The 25,392-nt window shown below is 47.5% G+C and overlaps 1 protein-coding gene across 11 annotated transcripts in view; it reads right to left on the reverse strand.

Moving 5' to 3' along the window:
• kkv (hyaluronan synthase-like protein kkv) overlaps window positions 1-25,392 on the reverse strand; it is a 105,050-nt gene that overhangs the window by 69,259 nt on the left and 10,399 nt on the right. For 5 of the 11 annotated variants that reach the window (XM_071694797.1, XM_071694796.1, XM_071694800.1 and 2 more), the window contains exons 2-4: window positions 11,894-11,998; window positions 3,197-3,314; window positions 1,573-1,708 (exon numbers count right to left, since the gene is read on the reverse strand). In XM_071694797.1, coding sequence (XP_071550898.1) covers window positions 1,573-1,708; window positions 3,197-3,314; window positions 11,894-11,997 — 358 coding nt within the window. In that variant the 5' untranslated portion in view covers window position 11,998. Of the gene's footprint in view, window positions 1-1,572; window positions 1,709-3,196; window positions 3,315-11,893; window positions 11,999-14,230; window positions 14,371-25,392 lie in introns of those variants that run through there. The other 6 variants (XM_071694799.1, XM_071694790.1, XM_071694798.1 and 3 more) reach the window with 4 other exon arrangements.

The raw sequence follows: 25,392 nt of genomic DNA on the forward strand, positions 1-25,392 counted from the left end.
AGGCAACATCCCGTGACATACACACCCACACACGCCTGTGTGAGAGAGAGAGAGAGGACCGTTACGGGCGGCTGGTCACCCGCTTCTCCTCACTGCCCGAGGGTGCCATGGGCGAGACAGACAGGTGGGAGGCAAGACGGCGTGACCCTCGACCGCTATTTCAGACGCACTGACCGTGAGGGCGAAGGCAGGCAATGATACCCTGTCCCATACTACTGAAACATCCTCAAGTGCCATGTTGTGCTGGGCCCCCTCTCACGCCACAGACAATGTCAGACAAGGTCCCCACGATCGCTCCCTTCCTCTCCACAGTCCAGCATAACCATCTTTTTTTTTCTCCCCAAGTCTGATAACATCTTAAGGAGACCCTATTACCCGAGGCAGCTCACCAGAACTCCAGTATGCCCCGCAACCCCCAAACTACGACTCATTTCCCGACGATTACCTCCTCCCTCCTCCTCCTCTCCCGAGCGTCACGTCGGAGCTACGGAAGAGGGAAATCTCCTTCTCTCGAATTCGCGAGATGATGAGCACCTCTGGTCGTCTTCTTCCACCTCCCCCTTCCCAGCACCAGACAGGTCACCTCACCATCCATCCCCCCCGGGCGTGGACTCTCCTCAAGAAGTCATTAGGGAGGAGTGTGTGTTTCCTGCGTGACCGACTAGTGAGGGAGGGAGGCAGTGACCGGGTGAGTGTGGGAATCAACACCCACCCTCCCACCCCCAAAAGCGGTCACGAATTGCTCACTTTCTTTCTCTCCTCTCGGACCGTCTCCCACGGTTCAAGGTTAGCATCTTGGGAGCACGGCGGTACGGCACCTTGAGCAGGGCGGGGAGGACACACACACGCCCCTCCACGTGAGTACGATGTCCGGGGACTTCAGGGTCGTGCCCTTACACAAGAGGTCGCGAACAGCGTAACCCCCAAAACACACACACACACATATCACTCCAGCCGCTTCGCTCCTTTATGGTAATTCCTCACAGTTTCCCCTCGGGGCGAATTCCCTTTTCATTCCTACAGAGATGTCACGCCTGACGCCTTGCGATGAGGGGCCCATGTGGTCATTCGTGTCATAAAGTGCTATTCAACATACCATAACAGCCGGAGTGAGAAAATTTCCAATAATGGCGTGTGAAAACGTTCCCAGTCACTGCATATGGACAGCATTGTTACAGGAAGCTCACAAACTTATGTACAGTCCAAAATACCTCAGGGAAGTTTTTTTTTGTTAACATATCTACTTTATATAATCGTGTAAAACATCGTGAATTTAAGGAATTAGTTATTTTATATGAAGAAGTCAGCGAATATTTATATAGTTACCGTGTGCTTAAAGTACTATACATGCAATCACATCCTCAGTATGCACACTTAAACACATTCATAAAAAAGAAATACACATACAGAAAATCATCATAAATATCTGACGTAGTAAAATACATATCCATTTGTGTGTATATGACGTTATGTTGACGGTCTCCAGTGACCCTGGCAAGCATCAGGCCCGACCAACAACCAACCAACCAATTAACCAAACCCAGAGTAAACACGAACTTGTGGTGTACTTACATAAGCCGTTGAGGTTCTTGGCACAGATGGGGAGCTTCTTGGTGTTCTTGAGCTGCGAGGTCATCAGGAGGACGAGGCCCTTGGTGATGACGCCCGAGGTTAACACCACGCCGAAGGTCAGTAGGTATGTGAACACCTGTCGCGGGGACACGTATCATTTACAGTCACCACAAACAACTACATACACACATACACATAACAAACACCACATCCGATATCTGTTCCTCAGAAACATGAAATAACTGCAACATGAGGAAATGAAATCAGGTGTGTATATTCTCATTCATCTTCTTGCCTCCCTTGTAATGTATAATGTTCACACCTCTTTATGTACCTAACCTTGTTCACTTAACCTTGTTCTGTCTTCATTAACTACTCTCTGTCTTTGTCCTCTCTCTCTCTCTCTCTCTCTCTCTCTCTCTCTCTCTCTCTCTCTCTCTCTCTCTCTCTGAGGTTGACCTCGATCAGGACTCCTGTCAGTGACTGGAGCCTTCAACAGTCTTGAGAAAACACCATTTACTTCTATTGGTTTTTTTTGTGGTAAATTGATCTACTGAGCATGAAGGTACGATCTTAAGAGTACGACGGGGCGACCCTTAGCACGACGGTACGATCCTTGAGCACGACGGAAAAAACGACCCCTTGAGTATGACGTTCTGACATTTGACCTGAAACTTAAGGGTCAGGTGAAAGACCAGGCCATTGTACCTCAAGGATTCGTCCCCTTCGTCAAAAAAAGGATCGTGCCTTTGTGCTTACGGATCGCACCTTCGTATACGTGGATCGTACCGTCGTGTTTACAGATCGAACCTTAGTATACATGGATCGTACCGTCGTGTTTACGGATCGAACCTTCGTATACGTGGATCGTACCGTCGTGTTTACGGATCGAACCTTCGTATACGTGGATCGTACCGTCGTGTTTCCAGATCGAACCTTCGTATACGTGGGTCGTACCGTCGTGTATGCTTGAGGCGTAGAGAAAAACCTCTCAGTGAAATCTGGTTCGGGTTGTGGCGTCCCCCAAGCGGCGTCCTCCGACTTGCTGGGGCGTGCAGTATTTCCCAGCCTTGGTCATGGTTGTTGTGGAGGAGTGGGTGGGTAGGAGAGGAAGGCTTTTCACACACCGTACCGTCGAAGGGGGAGAGGCTGGACCTGCCGACCACCACCACGCCACACACACACTATACTAACCTACATCACACCACACCAGATGGTGTCCTACAAGACACCACAAATTTTCCCGACTAAAGTAAACATTCTTCCCCTCGTATCAGGTGTTGCCTACAGATATGTAGTGTGTGGTACAGAAAAAGCATCTAAGTGACATACACTGATAAAGATGAATGATGTAAAGCAATATATATATATTTCACATAATGCCCTCCAACGACAAGGATTCGAACCTGGACCGTTTACGTGGTGGTAGCTGGGAACGCTAACCGCTCGGCAATGATCGCTGTTGGATGGCATTATGTGTTCTATGAAAATTGCACCTTCATGTGCGCTATATACACTAAAGAGAGAAAGAGACAAACACATAAGCTGGTACGAGGATGAATTTATATAGAGGTAGATATATATACATAAACACAGATAGCTGCAATGTGAGTGACTGACTGACCTTCAAAAATTTTATCGTGATCTCGAGGAACTTCTGGTTGTCTTCGGAGAGGGAGCTGGTGGAGGGAGGCAGCGTCCGGAACACGTCCCATGCTTTCGTCTCTTGCACCGACCTCCGGCTGAGGGGGGGAGGAGAGGAACATCATTGTAACGACAACGTTGCTACTTTCAATAACAGTGCCACGCTCCGTACGCTATGCGTGCGTGTGCGTAAGTAATGACCCATTTTCAACAGGCCTGGGAGGGAAGGTTTTACGCTCGCGGTGAGTGTGTGTGTGTGTGTGTGTGTGTGGGGGGGGGGGTGGGAATCATCCAATCTCCTGAAGTTTGGCTGTGCGTAATCGCCAACTGTATGGACACCGTGTGGGGAGGGAGGTATACACACTGGCAGACCTTGGCTATACGTCCGTCAAACGAGATGGTGGTCGTTGGCGTTAATGACGGATCAGTGGTCTTATCTGCTCCCTACAGCAATCAATGAGAGTTCAATGGCTTATCCACCACTACCTATCTCAATCAAGTACGATACAATATCCTATCCACTCCACACATCAGTTAAAAACTGTTTAACACCTATCCACTGCGTCTACCTGCAGACTCTAACTACCGAACCACCACTTTCCTGTGCCTGAACCCTTGTGCAGGCCTTCATTCCTTAAATTACTAAAATTCCATTCAGTTCTGCATTTCCTTTACTGTTACTGTATTTATGTCGAGCCAGTTGGCTATACGTCGACTCTAAGCGCGGTCGTCCAGTAGCCTAGTGGGAGGATGAGGTGGACGAAGGCGAAATAATACTGTATATGACCCAGTGTAGAAATTCTTGCCAAGAGTAACTGCGCCTCGAAGCATGGATGAAGTGTTGTGTTGCGTAACTTAAAAAGGAAAATTACGATACACTGAGTCATCACATACGGTGTATTTAGGTACTAGCGAAGCCCCCTTTTGATCGTAACGTTACGACCCTCTGAGCGCGAAGGCAAGGTACGGTGTCACACACCCATGGGGGTTGCAACCGACGTACTTCATACCTCTTAAGTTACCAGCTGTAACGTCACACGTCCGAGCGAGACATTACACAAGTGTTACTAGTGTTACCACCCACTACCCCACCCACCCCTTCTCCTCCTCCTACCATTACCACCCACTACCCCACCCACCCGTCCTCCTCCACCTACCAGTCACGATGACTCTGTCACCACCTTCGCCTTATCTAAAGATTCCAGAGATTAACTCTCAACAGTAATTTACGTACGAGATCTTTACGATAAGCTTTGTGTTCCTAATCGGTCCTGCCTGCCCTACTCAGTAAACAGTATCTTCGCGCATAAACGCTTGCCATTTATACCTTCATGTTATACCTCACGGGCGCTAAATATAGCCATCTGGGAGTATGCTATCATCTTGTGGAGGGGCTGGTATAGCAAAAATATTCATGTTTCTTAAGATATATATATATATATACCTATGTAATAAAACGCGATACCCCTCCGTGTATAAGGGGTAATAGAGATCTTTCATGTCTACTGAAATATCTATCCTCCATTTATACCTTGTTGATGGACGCGTCCAGAGCACATATGTGGCTCGAGGAAGAATAATAATAAGCCCCAAATTCCATCGTGGAATGACTTCCCCCGCACAAGACCACCCCCCGCCACCCGCACGCGGCACGGCAACGCGTCGCTCCGCGCATGCCATACACATTCAGGTTAAGGACGCGCAACACTTTTAAAGAGATCTTTCTGTGTGGGTGACCTACTCTTCGTGCCGGACGAGGCCATTATCGACGGCGCGATCACCGTCATGTGGTGGGTGGGTAGGTGAGAGAGGGTTGGTTGTTTTAATCCATAAGAGGGTTATAATCTCCCGTATGAAGTTAAGATCAACTAATCTAACACACTGAGGGTTATGTAAGATCGGCCGTATGAAGTTATAACGTTATAATCTATGAAGTTATGATAGTCCGTTCTAATCTGTAACAGGAGAGTTAAAATCAGTCGTAAAAGGTTATGATTTCATGTAAGACACGGGGTTATAACCTGCCGTGAGCTAGATTCCTCACAATTAACATCTCGACAAACTTTCACCCACATCGGCTAAGCTAATCTCCCTATTAACCTCTCTCTCTCTCTCTCTCTCTCTCTCTCTCTCTCTCTCTCTCTCTCTCTCTCTCTCTCTCTCTCTCTCTGGTTCTAAGTCAAAATGAGATGTGGCCCTCCCTCACCCACAGTCATCTATCTATTCAGGACCATCATCAAGGAGTAATCGTGTACCCTAACCATCGCGCAACTGATTCGAAACAACGACGGTGAAGTCCATCTATCACCAGACCCTTCAGGGCGCCGCGCCCCATCTTCACCGGGTCTGTGTGCCAGAGGGCGTCACCAGCGGAGGTGACGGTGAGGAAACCCATCTACGATCCAGATCCCCATCTTCAAACGGGGGACGCACATCCCCAACGCCGAATCCACGTACGGAAGCATTATAATGACCCCCGACAACAACACGGTGTACATTAGCACGGAGACAACGACCTTACAAACGACTAAACATTATCATTATAATCCCACCTACAAACATCTTCAGGACATTAACGCGAAGTGAAACCCGAGTCCCATTTCCCTCGCGGTCGTGAGCATTATCGATCGTGACCCAAAACTGCTGAGCATATCAAGGTAAACACAGTGAATCCTGCGTTGCTTACGGCACGATAACTCTCTTTAAACTATTCCCGCACACCCCAGCGTCATGATACAAGTGGCCCAGGGCATTATAACACACGACACAAGCACAGCGGACAACGGTGGCAATGGCACCCACTCTCATAACCTCCCTCTTTGTCCGCCCGGAGCGTGATAGAAGACAATAAACCCGCGTCGGCAGTGTTCTAAATCTCAACGCCAACGGACGGGTTCCGCACAACTTTCGTCAGCTGGTCTCCCCAAAGGCGACTTTCTACGAGTGGTGGGCGGTGGGCGGCACGCGCTCGAGACAGAAAGACAGAGGCCGGCCTGTGTGTAATCTCACACAGTGGGAAGGTGAAGCCCATCTTCTTCCACCTCCTCTTCCCTCCTCGCCGTCAGTAGGTTGTTACTCGAAGTCTTGCGACGGTCTTACGTCGTGGTTACGATGGTAAGATGCAACAGTCTCGGTCCCTGTTTGAGCACGACGGTACGACTCCTCTCGGGTATGGTCGGGCTGGCCTGATTGGCCCAACCTCAGACAGTCTGGCTAAAGGCCATCTTACCCAAGGGTCGTACCGTAGCGCCCAGGGGTCGTATACCGTCGTGCTCAAGGTGACCAATAGAACCTCCTGTCTTGGTAAGACAGGGCGAGGGGAACGTGCCACCATTACAGACTTACACTTCAAATCCTTATTCCAAATTCACGCAATTATCATTGGCCTATTTGTGACTAGCATTCAAGATGTATCGATTTATTTTATCATTATTATCATTACTATTGTTATCATCATTATTATTATGATGATGATGATGATGATTATCATTATTACTATTATCATTATCATTATTATCATTATCATTATTTTCATTTAAATCCGTATAAGATATAGGCACAATAATTACATTGAATTCAAGACGTAAATCTGGGCCAACAGAACTCCTGTTATCTAACGAGAGTACCAACCTTGCAACATCTGGGTTAACTGAACTTTTTTATCATCTCAGATAAATGTATCAAGTGCACAGCAGCTGGGACAAGAGAACTCAGTTATCTACACATGTCCACGGTGCAGCAGCTGCGGCAACAGAACTCTGCTATATAAGAGAGAGATGTGAGTACCGAGAGTGTCCATCAGCTGGGCACACTATGTGTGGCAGGGTCGTCACGACCTGTTTCAATCGACCCGTGCAGCAGGCAGAGAGCAAGCAATGATGTCAACAACCACGAAAAAGATAGATAGATAGATAGATAGATAGATAGATAGAGAGAGAGAGAGAGAGAGAGAGAGAGAGAGAGAGAGAGAGAGAGAGAGAGAGAGAGAGAGGCGTGCATCATGGGACAGAGTGAGCTGGAACAATGTGGTTTATATACAGGGATCGACGTGCTGTCAATGGACTGAACCAGGGCATTTGTGAATCGTCCGGGGTGTAAACCATGGAAAGCTCCGTGGGGCCTGGATGTTGCCAGGAAGCTGTGGTGTCCTTGCGGTACACATGTGGTAAAAAAAAAAAAAAATGTGAATAAATATTAAATATTGGCTAGGGAATAACTTACGTTGGATTACAAAAGCTATGATAAAAAAAAAATCGACACGGATTTTTCTTATAAGAGAAGACATTCCTAACGGCGTATATGAATCTCTTACAGGAATTATAAAAAGATGATAAAAAGCTTCAGTACTCTCCATAATTTCTGACAATGACGACGATTTTTATAAAGTATCAAAAAGACTAATTTTACTGCGCAACTCTCTGTGACAGAGGAAAACGGAGGCATAGGGGTATCTTTACTATTTTGCGACAGATTTCATCACTATTAGAATGGATCGCATTCCGGGGAACGCATGATTTGAATGTCAAATCAACGTGTGTATGTATTAAGTCTCTCGGTGGGGCTTATAATGACATATATAAGAAATTAATATTATATATCCTAGCCCTATTATAACCATGGGTCAAAGGCTAATTATAATTCCATAAGGTTTGGTTGCATTTAATGCAGGAAACGAACTGAAATAACACAAGACGAGGCCTCTTTAAGCCCCTTGCGTACGACGGCACGACCCTAGACTACGACGGAACGACCCTTGAGCGCGACGATACGACACTTTGGTTATGATGACCTGGCTTTGACTCGACGCTTAAGTTAGGTTAAAGGCCAAGACATCATATTCAAAATGTCGTACCGTCGTGTTCAGAAAGCCATGCTATCGTGCTTAAGGGGTTCGTTCCGTCGTGCTCAAACGGTCGTACCGTTGTGCTTAAAGGGTCGTTTCTTTGAGGGCTAATGGTAGTACGGTCGTGTACACCAAGTAAGCAGGATTTTGATATGTCTGAAACCACGAGATCTCCTGACTTGACCTTTAAACCCAGCGAATCCCTGGCTAAGCGTGGTCGTCACACGTCGGAGCGCCCCAGTAGGAAGGCGCTCATATCTTATCACTCGTGACGGTTTACGTCACAAAAGCTCTTATCGCAAGCCGGTGTACTTTCTGGCCAAGACCTTAACATACCTCCAGCGAGGTGGTACGACCCTCGTAGCACCAATGGGCACGATGGTACGAGGGTCGTGGCACCATGAGCACGGTTGTCCGACGGTCGTAACACCATGACCACGGTGGTACGACTCTCATAGCACCACAAACTCGGTGGTACGACTCTCGTAGCACCATGAACACGGTGTTACGAGGGTCGTAGCACCATGGGCACGGTGGTACGACCCTCGTAGCACCATGAGCACGGTGGTACGACCCTCGTAGCACCATGAGCACGGTGGTACGACCCTCGTAGCACCATGGGCACGGTGGTACGATCCTCGTAGCACCATGGGCACGGTGGTACGATCCCCAGTCGACTCTCACTAAGGTTACAGAGCTGCCTGTATACGTCATCTTCACCAGGGTTACATAGCTATTCGTGTGTCACCTTCAGTAAGGCTACACAGCTATTCATATATCACCTTCACCCGGGCTACATAGCTGTCAGTGTATCACCTTCGCTAGGGCTACACAGCTATTCACATCTCACCTTCACCAGAGATATACAGTTATTCATGCCTCACCTTCACCAGGGCTACACAGCGGTTCGTGTCTCACCTTCACCAGGATTACATTGTTATTCATACGTGTTACCTTCAATGACAGGATGTCAACGCAGTACAGAGCTTTCCTCTCGTGTCCAACACGACACGCGACGATTTCTGTTAACTTCACGTATGACGAAAGGAAGTTTCATTCTCCCAAGGTTGGCTTCGCCCCGTGGACGGTGAGGTACGGTACCTTTCTCCTGGGGCTGAGCAGGTGCTGAGCACCGACCCGTCTGGTGACGTACCTTTGTGCCCGACCTTTGAGGTAAACGCTGGTCCGACGAGAGACCTTTATAAAGTGATTAGACACGTCTGGAGAGTGCCAATGGGTGAGTGAGAGACATACAGTGAGTTAGATGTAGGGAGGGTGTTGTGGTCTCATTTGAGCGGCCTCTTCTACCGTATGGCGTACGCTATCTCTCTCTCTCTCTCTCTCTCTCTCTCTCTCTCTCTCTCTCTCTCTCTCTCTCTCTCTCTCTCTCTCCTGTCACCGCTATCATGTAATCTACTCGCTTATCTCCATTCAAACAACCATTGAAGCTTCCCTGTAGTAAAGTGACGACTTACTACATGATAATTCTAAGATCAAACGGCTGGTTTCCGTCCTCCAAAACTCCCCCTCGGACGGGGATACCTGCGCTACAGGCGACGCGTCGCAAGGGGGACAGACGGTGCTCCTGTTGGTCGCTACGAGTCCCGGGTGGCTACAGTTAACGTTCCGGGTCGCAAGTGCGTTATCCGGGATCCTCCGACCTCGGGCTCCTCAATCCGTGAGGTCCCGATGACCCCTGGGTCTGCCGACGTGTGGCCACCCGACCCTCGTTGTCCCTGACGCTCTTGGCCTGCGACATGACCCCCCCGCCCTGATCTGGGGATCTATCCTGCGACGGAGCAGGTGGGTTCCCCTCAGTCCACACACACACACACACACACACACACACACACACAAACACACACACAAGTACCCAGGGCAGCTCAGCCCCTGCGGCTGCTGACCGACGAAGAACCATCGACGAATCTGTCCTTCATTGAGCCTCACACACACACACACACACACACACACACACACACACACACACACACACACAGAGCAGGACACAGCGTCTCTCTCTCTCTCTCTCTCTCTCTCTCTCTCTCTCTCTCTCTCTCTCTCTCTCTCTCTCTCCCTTATCAGCACAGCCTTCCTCCTTATCGCCGTGTCTGTCGCCACCCCCATAACCCTCATGCAGCACACACACACACACACACACACACACTGTCTTATCTGATAACGGAAATACGCGGAGCCCAGCCCAGCGGCGCTCCCCGACGGCATGGAGAAACGAGCGGAGAGGTACAGGATGAGACGCTAACGGAGAAACCCTGGGAGAAAACTGATGGAGCAACTGACGGAGAAACTGGTGGAGAAACTCTGTTAGATGATGATATGCCTCTCTGTTATTACCTAATGAATAATATGATGAAGACTAAAGCCTCAATTTTTTCTGACAAATTCTTTTTCAAAACATTAATATTCTTGACGACTTTAGTAAGAAAAAAAAAAACGAAAAAGCGGTGAAAATTATTTTTTTGTTTCATGCTTGATCGCCGTTTTCCACGTTAGTGAGGCTGCGCCAGGAACAGTTGATGGAATGATTCAATAGATATAAAAGCGGTGGATATGATGATACAATCACTGTATAAGCGGTGGATATAGTAAGATACAACAGCTGGTCAAGCACTGATATAGCACTACACTAACTAGATAAAGTATCTATGTAAGTGATCAGCACACATACAGAACAAGCGGTGAAAGCAGTAATACATCACCACTACAAATGCAATGCATTCTGTACTACATTTATACAATGAGTAAACAAAGTAATACAATAGGTAAACAAAGGATTACTGAGCAAGATAGTGTCCAGGCAAGGAGGAGCATTGCGTGGAGAAATACAATAGTTCCTACAGCTGTGATACAACACTACAGAATGAAAAGGAATCAGTAGATGCAATACTGCAACAGATATGCCAAATTCAATATGAAATAACAGTACAAATGCAGATTTAGAGCTAGCTAATATGTGCACAAGAAATACAGTAGTGTAGTAAATACATCAGCGGCAGATACAGTAATACAGTAGGTATACAGTGGGTTCAAAAGCAGAGGAGGAGGAGGAAAATAGGCCTGGGAAAATTACAGCGAGGAGGTGGACAGTGACGACGCACCAGTCACGCACTCTACACACTCACCTGGCCACTCACGCACTTTACCACTCTCGCACACACTCACCTAGCCACCCACGCACTCCCCCACCCTACACACACACACACACACACACACACACACTCACGTAGCTACCTACGCACTTTCCCACACACTCTCGCCTGGCAGCCCACACACACATAGGCACACACTCTTCCCATTCCCTCGACGTAGAGAGAGAGAGAGAGAGAGAGAGAGAGAGAGAGAGAGAGAGAGAGAGAGAGAGAGAGAGAGAGAGAGAGAGAGAGAGAGAGAGAACGGAAGACGGACAACGGACGGAATGTTAATTGGTCCATCACCACGGGGGAAATCACGGCTTATAAGTATGCAGATGAACATGAGCTGCCCTGGCAGCCATGGGAAAAAGAACTCGTGGCGGAGAGTGAGCGTGTCCACAGCGGAATCGTCTCGAAATCTCTTTTTCTTAAACCCTTGTGGGCTTCTGAGCGACAGAGAACAACACTAGGGTGACACAGAGGTACACACAGACCGACCCACACCCCCCCCCCTAAGGTAAGGCCTCAGAACGCGACTGAGGCACACACACACACACACACGATAGGTTTATATTTATACAGAGAGAGAGAGAGAGAGAGAGAGAGAGAGAGAGAGAGAGAGAGAGAGAGAGAGAGAGAGAGAGAGAGAGAGAGAGAGCCAAACACGGTTGAGGGAGGCACGTACCTGCCACCATAGATGTCCTGGTTGAGTGGGCTGTTCTCGTCGTCAGAAAACTCCGGGTCGCTGCCCTCCACCATCTGGAGGTGCGCGGGCGGCGGCGGCGGCATCCTGCAGGAGGAAGAGGAGGGAGGTCGCTCGTTAATATGGCAGCACATGACACCCGTTTACCACAGCACATGACACCCGTTACCACAGCACATGACACCCGTTTACCACAGCACATGACACCCGTTACCACAGCACATGACACCCGTTTACCACAGCACATGACACCCGTTACCACAGCACATGACACCCTTTACCACAGTACATATGGCACTCGATACTATTACACATGACACCTGATAATACATCATGACACTCTTTAATACATCACGTGACAACTCATTAATCCATAACACGACTCGTTGTTAGACCAAATGCCTCGTTACTACACCAGAGTCGCTACTGGAAGTGGAGATATGGTAGTGAGGTAGTGGTAACAGTGGGTACGTGGTGGAGAGACAGTGGTACTAGTGGGCAATGTATGGTGAGGTAGTGGTACTGGTAGGCACTAGGTGGTGGAGCTGTGGTATACTAGTGGATACTAGGTGGTCAACGGTACAGTGGTACAAGTATGGATCTAGGGAACCAGGGGAACGAGGCAGTAATACTAGTGGTTACCAGGTATGTGAGGAGGGACCAGGGGAACGAGGAAGTAATACTAGTGGTTACCAGGTATGTGAGGAGGGACCTGGGGAACGAGGCAGTAATACTAGTGGTTACCAGGTATGTGAGGAGGGGCCAGGGGTGAGGGGTGGAATGCTTGAAGAACGTAAGAGTGTGTGCTGTAAAACCGGCAACTAATGGTGGTACCTGGCAGTGTAGGAGGAACTGGCTAACAAGAGGACTGCTAGAAATGAGAATACAATTCCTATATCCAGGAAATAAGGCGTGCATATTATATCACAAGCGCAACGAAAGCCCTCATTATGCTTCCGTGGTGTTTAGGTTGGCGTTGCTGACCATGAATCACGCACGGGCCCGCCCGGGTTCGAATCCAGGCTATGTTTAGGGTGTTCAGTGAACCGTCCCGTCTTAAATATCATGAAAAAATAAAAAACTGAGGCAATAGATCTCCAGGGAGACAGTGTTATAGTATAAATGGCTGATGGTAATCAAGAAGGTTTGGTCACCAAACAAAGACTTTACATATCAAAAGAAGAAGTCAAGTTTTGTGGGTTCCAAACAATAAGGATAATTTTCCATTTACGGAAAGATTACGAAATTAGTCGCAATACAGAAACATATATCAAGAATACAACTGTGGTTAGTTGCACACACCCACCCACACACACACACACACACACACACATACACACACACATACACACACACTAAAGGTCATTTTTGCTTCACAAGAAAAGAGTAATGGCTTTATTTTTTCTTACAACATACAACTGTCACAGCGCACACCACCTCACTCCGGCTCAAGCCGTCTTGATGAAAACAAAGACGTGTCATTCCATCACGAAGCGTGTGGGGCTCATGGACCCTTTTCCTCCCATGGGATTTTACGTTCTGAGGACGTTTGCCTCTGGTCTCGAGGCCACACAGAGCTGAACCACATACCATGTATCACCACAACACTTGAACACGCACCATGTATCCTTGTATCACCCGGGCACAAGGGCGTTCCCGGATACCGCTTGCATTGCGGTTACGCCGCGTGTGAAAAGTCTACTTCTGACGAGGCTGTCAATGGACGAAGGATCGTGTCGAGGAGCACCTCACTCCAGAGGAGTCCATCCTTTCCCTGTTACTGATCGTAGCGCAGACTTGAAGCTGTAGGAGTGCAGTGAAAGGGATGCAGGTGTTACATAATCAACCTGGCCAAACCCAAGTCTTCACTCTTGGTCGCCATACACCGTGTACCTTCATGCCACATAGTTACTCACAACCTGGTCAAGAACCATATCCTCACGTAACTTGGCCGTGAACCATATCCTCACACCACATGGCCACACACAACTTGGCCAAGAGGCATATCCTCGCACCTCATGGCCACGCACGCAATGAGGGCCACGCAACAGTGTCGTCTCACATAACGTGGCCATACATCACGCGGCCACAAACACACACAGAGGCTGTATTGTGTGTACTCAGAGGCTGGCCAGACTTTGCGACTACATCAGGTAAGCTTGCCAGGATGGGCGGCTCGTTTTTCGTAACACCCACACACATACACACCCCAGCTGGCGTAGCTCGGGCGTGTCTGGTCGTGTGTAGGGGGAGCGGGGACGACCAAAGGCCTCAGAGCACCACCGTCGCGTGTCGTGACACAACCTCAGAGGAACTTACCTCCCGTGGAACCTCATGCTGGACGCTCTCCGTCTGTGCCTTTGAGCATGGCATATTACCAGACGTTTCGTATATACGGCTCTTATGGCACTCGAGCTCTCGCCTTCGATCAAGCCCTCAACGTGGCTGGTGAGAGGCCGAGAACCGTATCATTTCAGGGGTGGTGGTACATGGTGAAGCGGCGGCAGAGGGACGCCACACGGCCACAGATCTGTCACACTACTGGGGTAGGCGGAGTGGAGGACTGGCCCGCCGCGCGGACGCCCGAGGGTTATGCTGGCCGCCCCCCTCCCTTGAATGTAGCGTTTGGAAAAGACGCGCGACCACGTCCCAGTGAAGCTGTTCCTACCTAGCAAGTGCAACACGGGCGTCGTTATACGAAGGCAGTATTTAAAGCAACAATACTCTCGTATATCGAGTCCAATTCGTCAATCATCTCCAATGTTATTGGGTTTTTAGAAGATTAACTTCACCTGCGGGACGAACAGATGCACGTGGGCGGCGAGACGTGGGCGCAACGATGACTCAAAGCTGGGGAGGTCCGGGGTATGGCCCCCATTCCTCGCCTTCTCCCGCTCAAATGTCTAGCCACTGGACATGTTGTTCCCTCCCTCCCTCTTTGTTTACTCACTCATGACGCATTAAATTACCCCTCAGTCCTCCCCAGTTCTCAGACGTCTGAGTCTCACGAACTGGTAACAATGACGCCACTGTGACAACGGCAAATTATATATATATATATATATTTTTTCACTTCACCGATAATGGTGACTGGAGGAAAGCTCCCTTGTGTTTCTCCCGTTGCGCTCACGCAGCACGATTTTTCGAGCAATCGCTTGGTTCTCCTTGGGATGGCCGTGGGCGGGATGCATGCCCTCAAACCAACATTTAATTTCACGACGTCTGCTCGCCACCACCACCACCACCACCAACCCTTGAGTCACCGTTGTTCTATTCGACAACCTCCGTTTTCTTTAATAAGATACCATCGAAACGAGTAAAAAAATTTCTTGCTCTTGAGCGGAAATATCACAACTCTCCTCTCACAATAAGAACAAAATCGCCTTATACTATAGATTAGGTTCTTATCCATCCCCCTGAAGGAATTCGACCCATGACACGCCCCTGATTAACGGCTCAACAGGATACGAGCATAAAAAGAATAGATAAATAAAGATTATAAAAAACGTATCCGAAAGTCCTCGACCACACAATCTTCAGACTCAAGGCGCGTTCCTGAAACCTTAAGAGTAATCGAATACCTTTGGAAAGGAATTATATGTACTGAATGAAATATGAGAATATACGAGGGTGAGGTAACTGAGTGGTTGGTGGGGGTAAGAGAGGGTGGCAAGAAGGTCAGGGAGCGAGCATGCAGCCTCCCTCCCGGGGTAACTGTCGGCAAGTCATGCACTCACACACACACGTACCTCACGCTGAACCTTCACGGTGTTGGTTGTACCCCTTGCGTGCGACGGTTACGACCTCTGGGCACGACGGAATGACCCCCCTTGAGCGAGACGGTACGACCCCTTGAGCGAGACGGTACGACCCCTTGAGCGAGACGGTACGACCCCTTGAGCGAGACTGTACGACCCTTAAGCGAGACGGTACGACCCCATTGAGCGAGACGGTACGACCCACGGGTATCAGTGATGACTGGGGCTGGCCCTCTAGACCTGACATGACCATCAGGGGTCAGACCGAAGGCCAGGCCATCAATCAACCTCCCTCCCCCCAACCCTAAAGGTCGTACATGCTCAAAAGTCGTACCGTCGTTAAGACCCCGTACGTCGTGCCCAGAAAAGGTCGTACCGTTCTGCTCTAAGGTCACACACCGTCGCTCTCACACCGTGTTCAAGGCGTCGTTAGACGGGAAAGGGGGGGGAGGGGGTGTTATATCTTGGCTTCCTGATAAGGGGCAGTCTTGCTTCCAAGATATGCAAGATAATAACGACAATACTAAGAAACACTCACGATAACGCAACACACACACACACACACACACACACACACACACACACACACACACACATATATATATATATATATATATATATATATATATATATATATATATATATTGTGGTAAGGACGGCAGAAGGAAATGGCTGAGTCAAAAGGTCATTCGACGAAGACCCGGCAGGTTAACCTTCCAGACGTGTTTGATTTGCTCCAACTCATTTCCTGGCCAAGGGTGTCATTTCTCTGCCACGGCTGTTAGGTAATGAAATAATGAAATAATCACCAAACTACGGTGCCATTAGCTTCTTCTAGAAACTGGCGCGGACAAAAACCCAATCTTCCCAGGTCTAAAAGAACCAGGGGGTGGATAGAATGGTCCGTCTGCGTGTCTTCTCTGTGGAGAGTGGCAGGTAGGAGCGCGACACTCCCTCAGCGTCTTGTGGAGGAGACTTTCCTAACCCCAATTGCAGAATTCTTTATACATCACGTACGGTAACTCTGACCCAACATGATTACCTCAACAGGAGCAGTGGCGCCCTCCCGCAGCGCTCTCATCACCACAAAGGCATGAGGCTTATAGTTTTAGGGGGGGCTGAGTACGACTGTGTCAAGGCTGACACAGTAGGGTGTCGTATAGGGCTGACACAGCAGAGGGTCTGACTCTCAGGGCTGACACACCACCCCACCCAGGCCCTGGCTTGTCACGAGAAGTGTCGTGCTCTGCTGCGGTTTTTTTTTTCTTTTTTGTGGGTTAGTCAATCGTCCCTCCCTCAGGCCTGCGGCAAGAGCAGCAACCCCTCCGTGACCCCCCCAGCATCAGCCTCTCTGCTTCCAGCAACTCCCTTGCTCACTGCACAACGCAGACTCACTCCCACTCCTCGTTCCCCACATGCATTTGAAAGTGAAGGGGAAATATCCTTGAATCGAATACAGTCAACGAGACGGTACAATGTTAAGAGCCTGCGGACGGCGAAGAACTCGTTAAACATTTCTAATATGCATGTCATTTCTCTCACCCTGCGTGACCCTCTGAGGCATCAGGACATAGGTGTTACGTGTGTGTGTGTGTGTGTGTGTGTGTGTGTGTGTGTGTGTGTGTGTGTGTGTGTGTGTGTGTGTGGGGTGCGTGGGGGCCTAGAACTGCGTGTCGAGATTTAACACGGCGAGAGGCAACACTTCCTCAAGGACGACAACCTCTTGAGAGTGAGTGAGAGAGAGAGAGAGAAAAAAAAAGTTACTCAGTACCTCCTTCCCTTCACCTCCCTCGCCAGGCTGGGCCAGGCACAGCAAGACCTCCAAGCCTCCAAGTTAACTGCGAACTTTAGCCATCCTGGGGCGTTCCTTTGGAGCTAATGCGATGGAGACAGTGATCAAATGACAGCCCAGGGACCACTCAACACCTTGAGTGCGTGTCTCTCCCGCGCAACACCCGCGCGGATAATGTCCCAGGCAAACGCCAATCGCAAAGGTAAAAATACACATGGTTTATCCTAAGATCAAAACACTACGCGAATGACAGCTCAAGAGGCGTGGGACAGTCCGAGAACCGACTTGCCATAACACTGTCATCCTCCTCAGAATATGACAGGTCCAAAGTAACCTCTTCTTCTTCTGGTGGTCGTCACAAAACACTCAGGAAATACCAAATTGCCTTTGTGCCTCTGGGATACAGTATTACCAAAACAGTACATTACTGCTTTACATACCAGAGAGCTGGTGGCTACCTGGAATTCTGGACGACTGTAACGCACGCAGGAGACCCGTGCAAACTCATTCCTCGGATGAAAACACGTCTATGCATAACTTCTGTGATATAATGGAGTGTACAGTTTGCTTTTACGTAAGACTTGAGGTATGAAGGTTGTAGCAGATCCGCATTGTGTCCCTGGCGTGCCTAATATTTCACACACGCGCCCTTAGCTTCACTAGTGTAGTAGCAGAAAAAACGTTCGAAGGTCTCCAGTACCTGACGAAGCGCTCACGAGGTTCCTCCGTGATTTGTAATAAGAAAAAAAAAAAAACGTTCCAAGACATGTTTACAGTATTTCATTGTCTCCCAGCTGCTGTGTTCCAACGTCGCCCTCTCGTGTTGTGTGTATATCAAATACGTTCCGAGACGTTGTAAGGGTTCCCTGTGTTGTATGTAGCATTCCACACCTCCCAGCCGCTCTATATATATTGTTGCGAGGTTCCGACGCGTCGACAGAACAAAGCTACGTCCCATCCATCTAATGGTCATTTCTTTCTTCGTTCACGACACAGAACGCTCCGACATAGGTGGTCAAAAGTTCATACAGCACAATGCCTTCTGCGTTGTTTTAGCCTTTTGGCCCGCACTGTAACCCGCAGGCGTCGCGCCGCATGACTTACAGACAAAATTGGCCCGAGGAAGACGTGCTGGACGACGATGGAATGAACACGTACTCAGCAGCACATCGGAGCGTCCCAGATCTTAACTCTCTCTCTCTCTCTCTCTCTCTCTCTCTCTCTCTCTCTCTCTCTCTCTCTCTCTCTCTCTCTCTCTCTCTCTCTCAGCTCACAGGAATTGGGGGGCGAGCCCTCGAGTGAGAAGGGCCACCAACAACCACAATCTACAGTCTGGGCAAAGCTCCCAGCGGCCGCCGGCGGGCGACGCGGGTGAGGAGGGCTGAGGAGGCGGGAGGGTCAACCAGCAAGACGGGGTGTTCACCTGGCGAGTCTGGACAATATGTCGCCATGAAAACCCTGGCAAGAATAAGACAAGGAAGATTAACGTAAAACCTTGATTTGATGAGAGAGAAAGAAAGACAAGTATGGGAAATGGGAGGACCAACGCCCTTTCTGTTCATTTGCCCCTTATACATACATATATATATATATATATATATATATATATATATATATATATATATATATATATATATATATATATATATTGTATTGTATTGTATCATACTGTTCGCCATTTCCCGCTTTGGCGAGGTAGCGTCAAGAACAGAGGACTGGGCCTTTGAGGAAATATCCTCACTTGGGCCCTTTCTCTGTTCCTCTTTTGGAATATATATATATATATATATATATATATATATATATATATATATATATATATATATATATATATATATATGAGGAAGGTTACATGAGTTTCCAACGGGGCTGGGGTGAGGAGGCGGGTGAACTCGTTCTTGCAAGTAACCCGGTGTGTTTGTGTGTGTGTGTGTGTGTGTGCGCGTTGAGAGTGGATGCTGAGTGTCATGCTGGCGAGGGTCGGTGGTGTCACGTCGAAGCATAAACAGAGCAGACCAGTTCATACTGCTGGCGGTGACGGTGGTGATGGGGCGGCTTAGAGAGAGAGAGAGAGAGAGAGAGAGAGAGAGAGAGAGAGAGAGAGAGAGAGAGAGAGAGAGAGAGAGAGAGAGAGAGAGGAGAGACTTGTCGATGGTGTGGGTGGGAGGGTTGAGGAGGGGATCTGACGGTGGCGAAGGTAGACGCGGTCGGGGTAGCTCTGGCGAGTAAATTGGTGAAAGTGGTCGTGGTAGCGGTGGTAGATAACCCCTCGTGGTGGAGGTAGGGGGAAAGTGGTGTTGGTGGAGGATGATGTAGAGGTGGATTCCTGATGGGTAGACGGGTGAGCGGACGGGAGCAAGCGCTGATGGCGGTCGCTGCAGATGTGATTACTGGCGATGTTCTTGCGTGTTGCTGGTGACGACGGAGGCGGCAGGATCCACCAGCAACAGCCGGGTGACGGTACGTATGAACAGCCTCGGCCCTGGTGGGTGACGTGTGCTAGACGAAGCAGCACACACACACACACACACACACAGCAGATAATGATCCTTCCCTGTACGGTAAATCTCGAGGAGGCCTGAGCGTTTTTCTTAAGGGTCATGTTTTAAAACTATCATTAGGATCTTGAGGTCTGGACTGGGGTCTTCAATAAGACTACAGTAGTAGTAATCCAGCCATGATGGTCTGTTGGTGGGTTGGGGTTGAGGACTGTCAATCACCCGAAGGGGTCGTTAAGACCGACTCCGCCATAACTACCAATCGGAAAAGACAAAAAAATATCTTGAACATCTTCAATTATTCAGGATGGTTATACGACCATACACGCCTGTTGTGGGAAACGGCGAGGAGTCGTCTCAACACGATAGGCTGTACTAACACAGCTCAAATCAAATACGTTTCTATAAAAAAAAATTCTGTCGCAATTTAAGACGACAGCCAATTCTCGTATTCATTTCTAAACGCAAGCAAAAAGTAAACTTATCTAAATGTAAGAGATATCGTCAAAATTTCTAAAACCAACAGCTCAGTAAAAGCGCTACTTTTACACGGCGTAGAAATCGTGGGTCCGGTAACTTGGGGCTGGGTTGTCCACTCTCTGGTGTGCCGGGTGGCCAGCCAGCCGCCCCTGAGGGGGCCGGAGGGATGCGCCCTTCCGCCAGCTTTCATCTGGTAGAAACCTACCTGCCACCGCCAACTGACGCCCTCCCCCGCCAACCATCTTCTTCCTCAGTCCAGGGCGGGATCTTCGCTTCCGAACTGCAATGTAGTAGTAGGGTGTTCGGTTTCAGACGACAGTAAACTGGATCCTCAATCTCAAGTTTCAGTGTAGGAAGATTGCAGCCTCAAATTCCAGAAACTTTATTCAAATGATAATGATCATTTTTCGGCTGTTGAGGACGTGAACGTAAAAAAGTAAAAATGTTTAGGTGCAGACAAGAGGTCGCGGCTATCATGGGCGTCACCACTTTCGGTCGCGTAAGGGAACGAACGCCAGAGGTCATCGCGTCTCCGCCGTTTGTTTACACTTTACGAGAGTCCTGTTATTGCCCTCCTCACAGTGCAGCCAACGACGTGTGACAACTTCCCGCTTCTTCTCCTCCGCCACCGTGAAGTTTCACTGGGCTGCTGGATGGAGTAGCGGTGCACTAAATCAGTGAGAGAGAGAGAGAGAGAGAGAGAGAGAGAGAGAGAGAGAGAGAGAGAGAGAGAGAGAGAGAGAGAGAGAGAGAGAGAGAGGCCTGCACCCAAGCGCCGCGGGATGAGTGAGCTGTTTGGTCAGCTGGCTGGTTGTTTGGACTCACAAAAAGTGTCATAAATTGTCATGTTCATCACGGCATGACCGAAAGAGCAGTCATATTTCTCTCACAGGTATACATTTGCGGGATTATAAGGTGATTCAGTGGCTGTCGTATTCATATCCACTGATTTCCATTTAAGAGAAATATATATGGCACCATGCTTTCGTTTTCTGTGCATCAGAAAACGGTGCTGGCTCGCTGTGGGCTCGAGGCGTCACGCGACTCTTGTAAAAGTGTCACATACATATACAGGTTTAAACTTTCTCTGGATATCCTATATCAAGAATACGACATATCTTTGAAGAAAGCAATCGAGAAATCAAACACGTATTGATTCGAAGCAAATTCAAACAAAATACAGTACAAATAAAACACGTGATAATGATAATAATAAGAATAATAATAACACTAATTATGATAACAACAACAATGATAATAATAATAATAATAATAATAATAATAATAATAATAATAACAACAATAACAGTAATGATACTACTACTACTACTACTACTACTACTACTACTACTAATAATAATATAATAATAATAATAATAATAATAATGATAATAATAATAATCAAGTGATTCTAGAAAAGGAGCGTAGATGCTTCACTCATAACCGACCACAACGCCAGCCAGCAGTAAAGGTCGTCCCTTAATACTGGCCTCCACTTGACGAACATGCTCAAGATCATGCACTCCCAGGTAAGTCAAGGGGCGCGGTAGCTTCATGAATATATTGCATGTCAACAGCCCCCTCGTTATCCACAGAAGTACTCACGATTGTGTCTAAAAGTGTGTTATCACTGCCTTACTGGAGACTTACAGTGACACACCATGACATTCCTATGAGTCCACGGGGAAAATGAAACACGATAAGTTCCCAAGTGCACTTTCGTGTAAGAATCACATCATCAGGGGAGAAACAAGAGAGAAATATAACAATCAACTGATATACATCGAAGAGACGAAGCTAGGACGCCACGTCCACCGGTGATCGATGTGGCACGGGCAAAACATACCTCAATCACGGCCATCCATTTACTTCTCAATTATCATTGTATGATGAGAATTATGATGATCATGTTGATGAGGATGATCACGACGACCATGATGATGATAATGACGACAAGGAGGCCAAGCCATCATCATACTCGAGGGCCGCACCGTCGCACTGTGGAATTCTTAAAAGGGTTTTCAACATGGGGGAGAGAACAGCTGGTCGTATCCGCTGGCTTCATTAACACGTTTCCGATATTCCTGCCTGCTGCAACTTTCTTCGGAAGCCTCCAAGACACACCGCCACTCTCCACAAAGCCTTCAAGACACCTTGCTATCTCCGCAAAGCCTCCAAGAAATACTTCAACTCTCTCCTTCAAGACACCTTGCTATCTCCACAAAGCCTCCAAGACATACATCAACTCTCTCCACAAAGCCTCCAAGACACACCAACACTCTCCACAAAGCCTTCGAGATACATAACCACCACTCCACAAAGCCTCCAAGACACCAACACTGTCTACAAAAGCCCCTCCATAATGCCTCCAAGACGCACTACTACTCCCCCCCCTCCCCACCCCTACAAAGTCAGCTAATGACCATGACTATGAATATCCAACAATGTCTATCATTCCATTACTTTCTCCCGGTACCCGTCGCGCCTCCGTGACCAGAAATAATGGTAGCGCCAGCAAACTGAAGCTAACTACTGGAGGCGTTGAAATCTCCAGGCGAATCCGTTCAACGCATCTCGTCCATAACCCATGACATTCCTCAGCTGTGTTCGGACGCTGAGGTATCTACAGGCAATACAGCAACTGCCACGGACGCCATGATTGTTGCCAGGCCTACGTTGCTACTAACCATCGCTGGTATGGTTGTTGAAACCGTCACAACAATTGCTTTTCACACAACTACAACTTCTACTACTACGACTAATAATACTATTGCTATTATTACTATCAATAATAACAATACTAATAATAATAATAATAATAATAATAATAATAATAATAATAATGATAATGATGATAATGATAATAAACTAAAGCTGGTGTCTCTCCTGACGCAAAAGACTATACTAAAATTACATTCACTGCGAGGGCTGGCCGCCAGTTAGCTTAGATACACGTTGCCTATATATATATATATATATATATATATATATATATATATATATATATATATATATATCATGGAGAAATCGTTGTTTAATATGACTCTGAAAATAAAGCTCCTGCGTTGAGCTGTACAATAGTTCTTCACCCCTCTCATCTCCCTCCTCAAGCCTCCCTCTCCTGTTGACTGACTCCCTCGCGGGAACCCTGCAAGGTACAGCCCATCCAGAAGTCATCGGCTACCGAGACCCATTCCCGCAAGCCAATCATCAGGACACGTATTCTGAAACACTTTTATCTCCCGTCATTTGGTCCCACACGCAGCTAGACATGTAACGAACATCAAACAGTAGTTGGTACCGATACAACATTCCTCAGTTATCTTCATGTTGGCAAAAGTTTTTTTTCTCTCTCTCTCTCTCTCTCTCTCTCTCTCTCTCTCTCTCTCTCTCTCTCTCTCTCTCTCTCTCTCTCTCCGTCTTGCATCTGTGCTTAAATTCTACCGGCTGAGAGAGAGAGGGGAGGGAGGCCTGGACTTAAAGAATCCGCTTTACATGTCAAGCCAAAAGTTCACACAGAATCCCTGTGGTGGCGGGAGGCGTTTCACCAAGAACGCCGCAGCTCAACTGACAATATACTTGCGAAATGATAACAAAAAGAATAGAATGTCATTAGTCGACCACGATCACGAATTTTCAGTGGAAAGTGAAAGTGGAGAACAAACCATATGTTACGTAAATGAATCACACTCGGGGCGTTTTGATGGTTGGCTGTTTATTTTTCTTCCATGCAGTTCTGAGACCTCTCGCTGAATAATTGACGTCATGATGGTCTTTCTTTTTTTTTTTCTCTCTCTCTCTCGTTGGTTATTTGGGCTCTGGGCCTATCGACTACCAAAGGTAACTTCAAGTTTTAAACACCAATCTTGATCATCTTCAAGTGTTCAAAATAATTCTATGACCACATGTGCTCTCACTATAAATATATATATATATATATATATATATATATATATATATATATATATATATATATATATATATATATATGGATCTTGGGTATAAACAATACTCATGTAATTAGGATGTAATTTACTGCGGTCGTGTTATGAAATTCAAACCATTATGTAAAGTACAAAAGAATCGACTTCAGTCATTCTAATACGAAACGATTTCATAATTCTCTACAAGATACATTAATTCTGTTAAAGATCTACAAAAGACCTTTTTTTTTTTAGGCCATTTCACAAAGATATCAGAAAGAGCAACAATCTTACCCTCGCCCTCCCCCCCCAAAAAAAAAAATGCTTGCACGTCAACACTCGCTTTACGACAAGGTTCCCACGTATTACCAGGACAGTTTCAGAGCGAGCGTCACCTGTGATAGGTGGGTGGGTGGGTGGGTCAGTCCCCTCACGCCTGAAGTGGCTGGGGAGAAATTCAATCTATAATTTTCAAACTGGTCGGTCAGGAGCACCGAACGGATCCGGCTCGTAGTGGACTCGCAAGCCTTGTCAGTAACCAGTCACAAGCATGCAAAGCAATTTTCACTTGTTTTAAAAGGGGGGAAAAATAATCCGGTATAAGCAACAGAGGCTAATTCAATTTTTCCCTCTCCTCTATACAATATCTCTGCCATTGGCTAAAATATTGTTGTTTATTTTCTTTCTTAATTTTCCAAAAGAAGGAACAGAGAATGGGGCCAGGTGAGGATATTCCCTCAAAGGCCCAGTCCTCTGTTCTTAACGCTACCTCGCTAATGCGGGAAATGGCGAATAGTATGAAAGAAAGATGACTATCGATTAGATGATTGTACTTGGGTGCTCTGTCCTGATTTTTTTGTAGCAAAGTCAATTACATGATGACAAAATCTAACCTCACTATGCGATGATTCAGTCCATGCAATTAAGCAAAAGAAAAAACTAAATCTGCAAGTCCAGGGTTAAAATCTAATCGCTTCCAATCACTGTCATAACACTGCGTACGTATAAAATGTGGCAGTAAATTGTGAGA

This window comes from Panulirus ornatus, chromosome 57, assembly GCF_036320965.1.
Source record: "Panulirus ornatus isolate Po-2019 chromosome 57, ASM3632096v1, whole genome shotgun sequence".
NCBI classification, from domain to species: domain Eukaryota; kingdom Metazoa; phylum Arthropoda; class Malacostraca; order Decapoda; family Palinuridae; genus Panulirus; species Panulirus ornatus.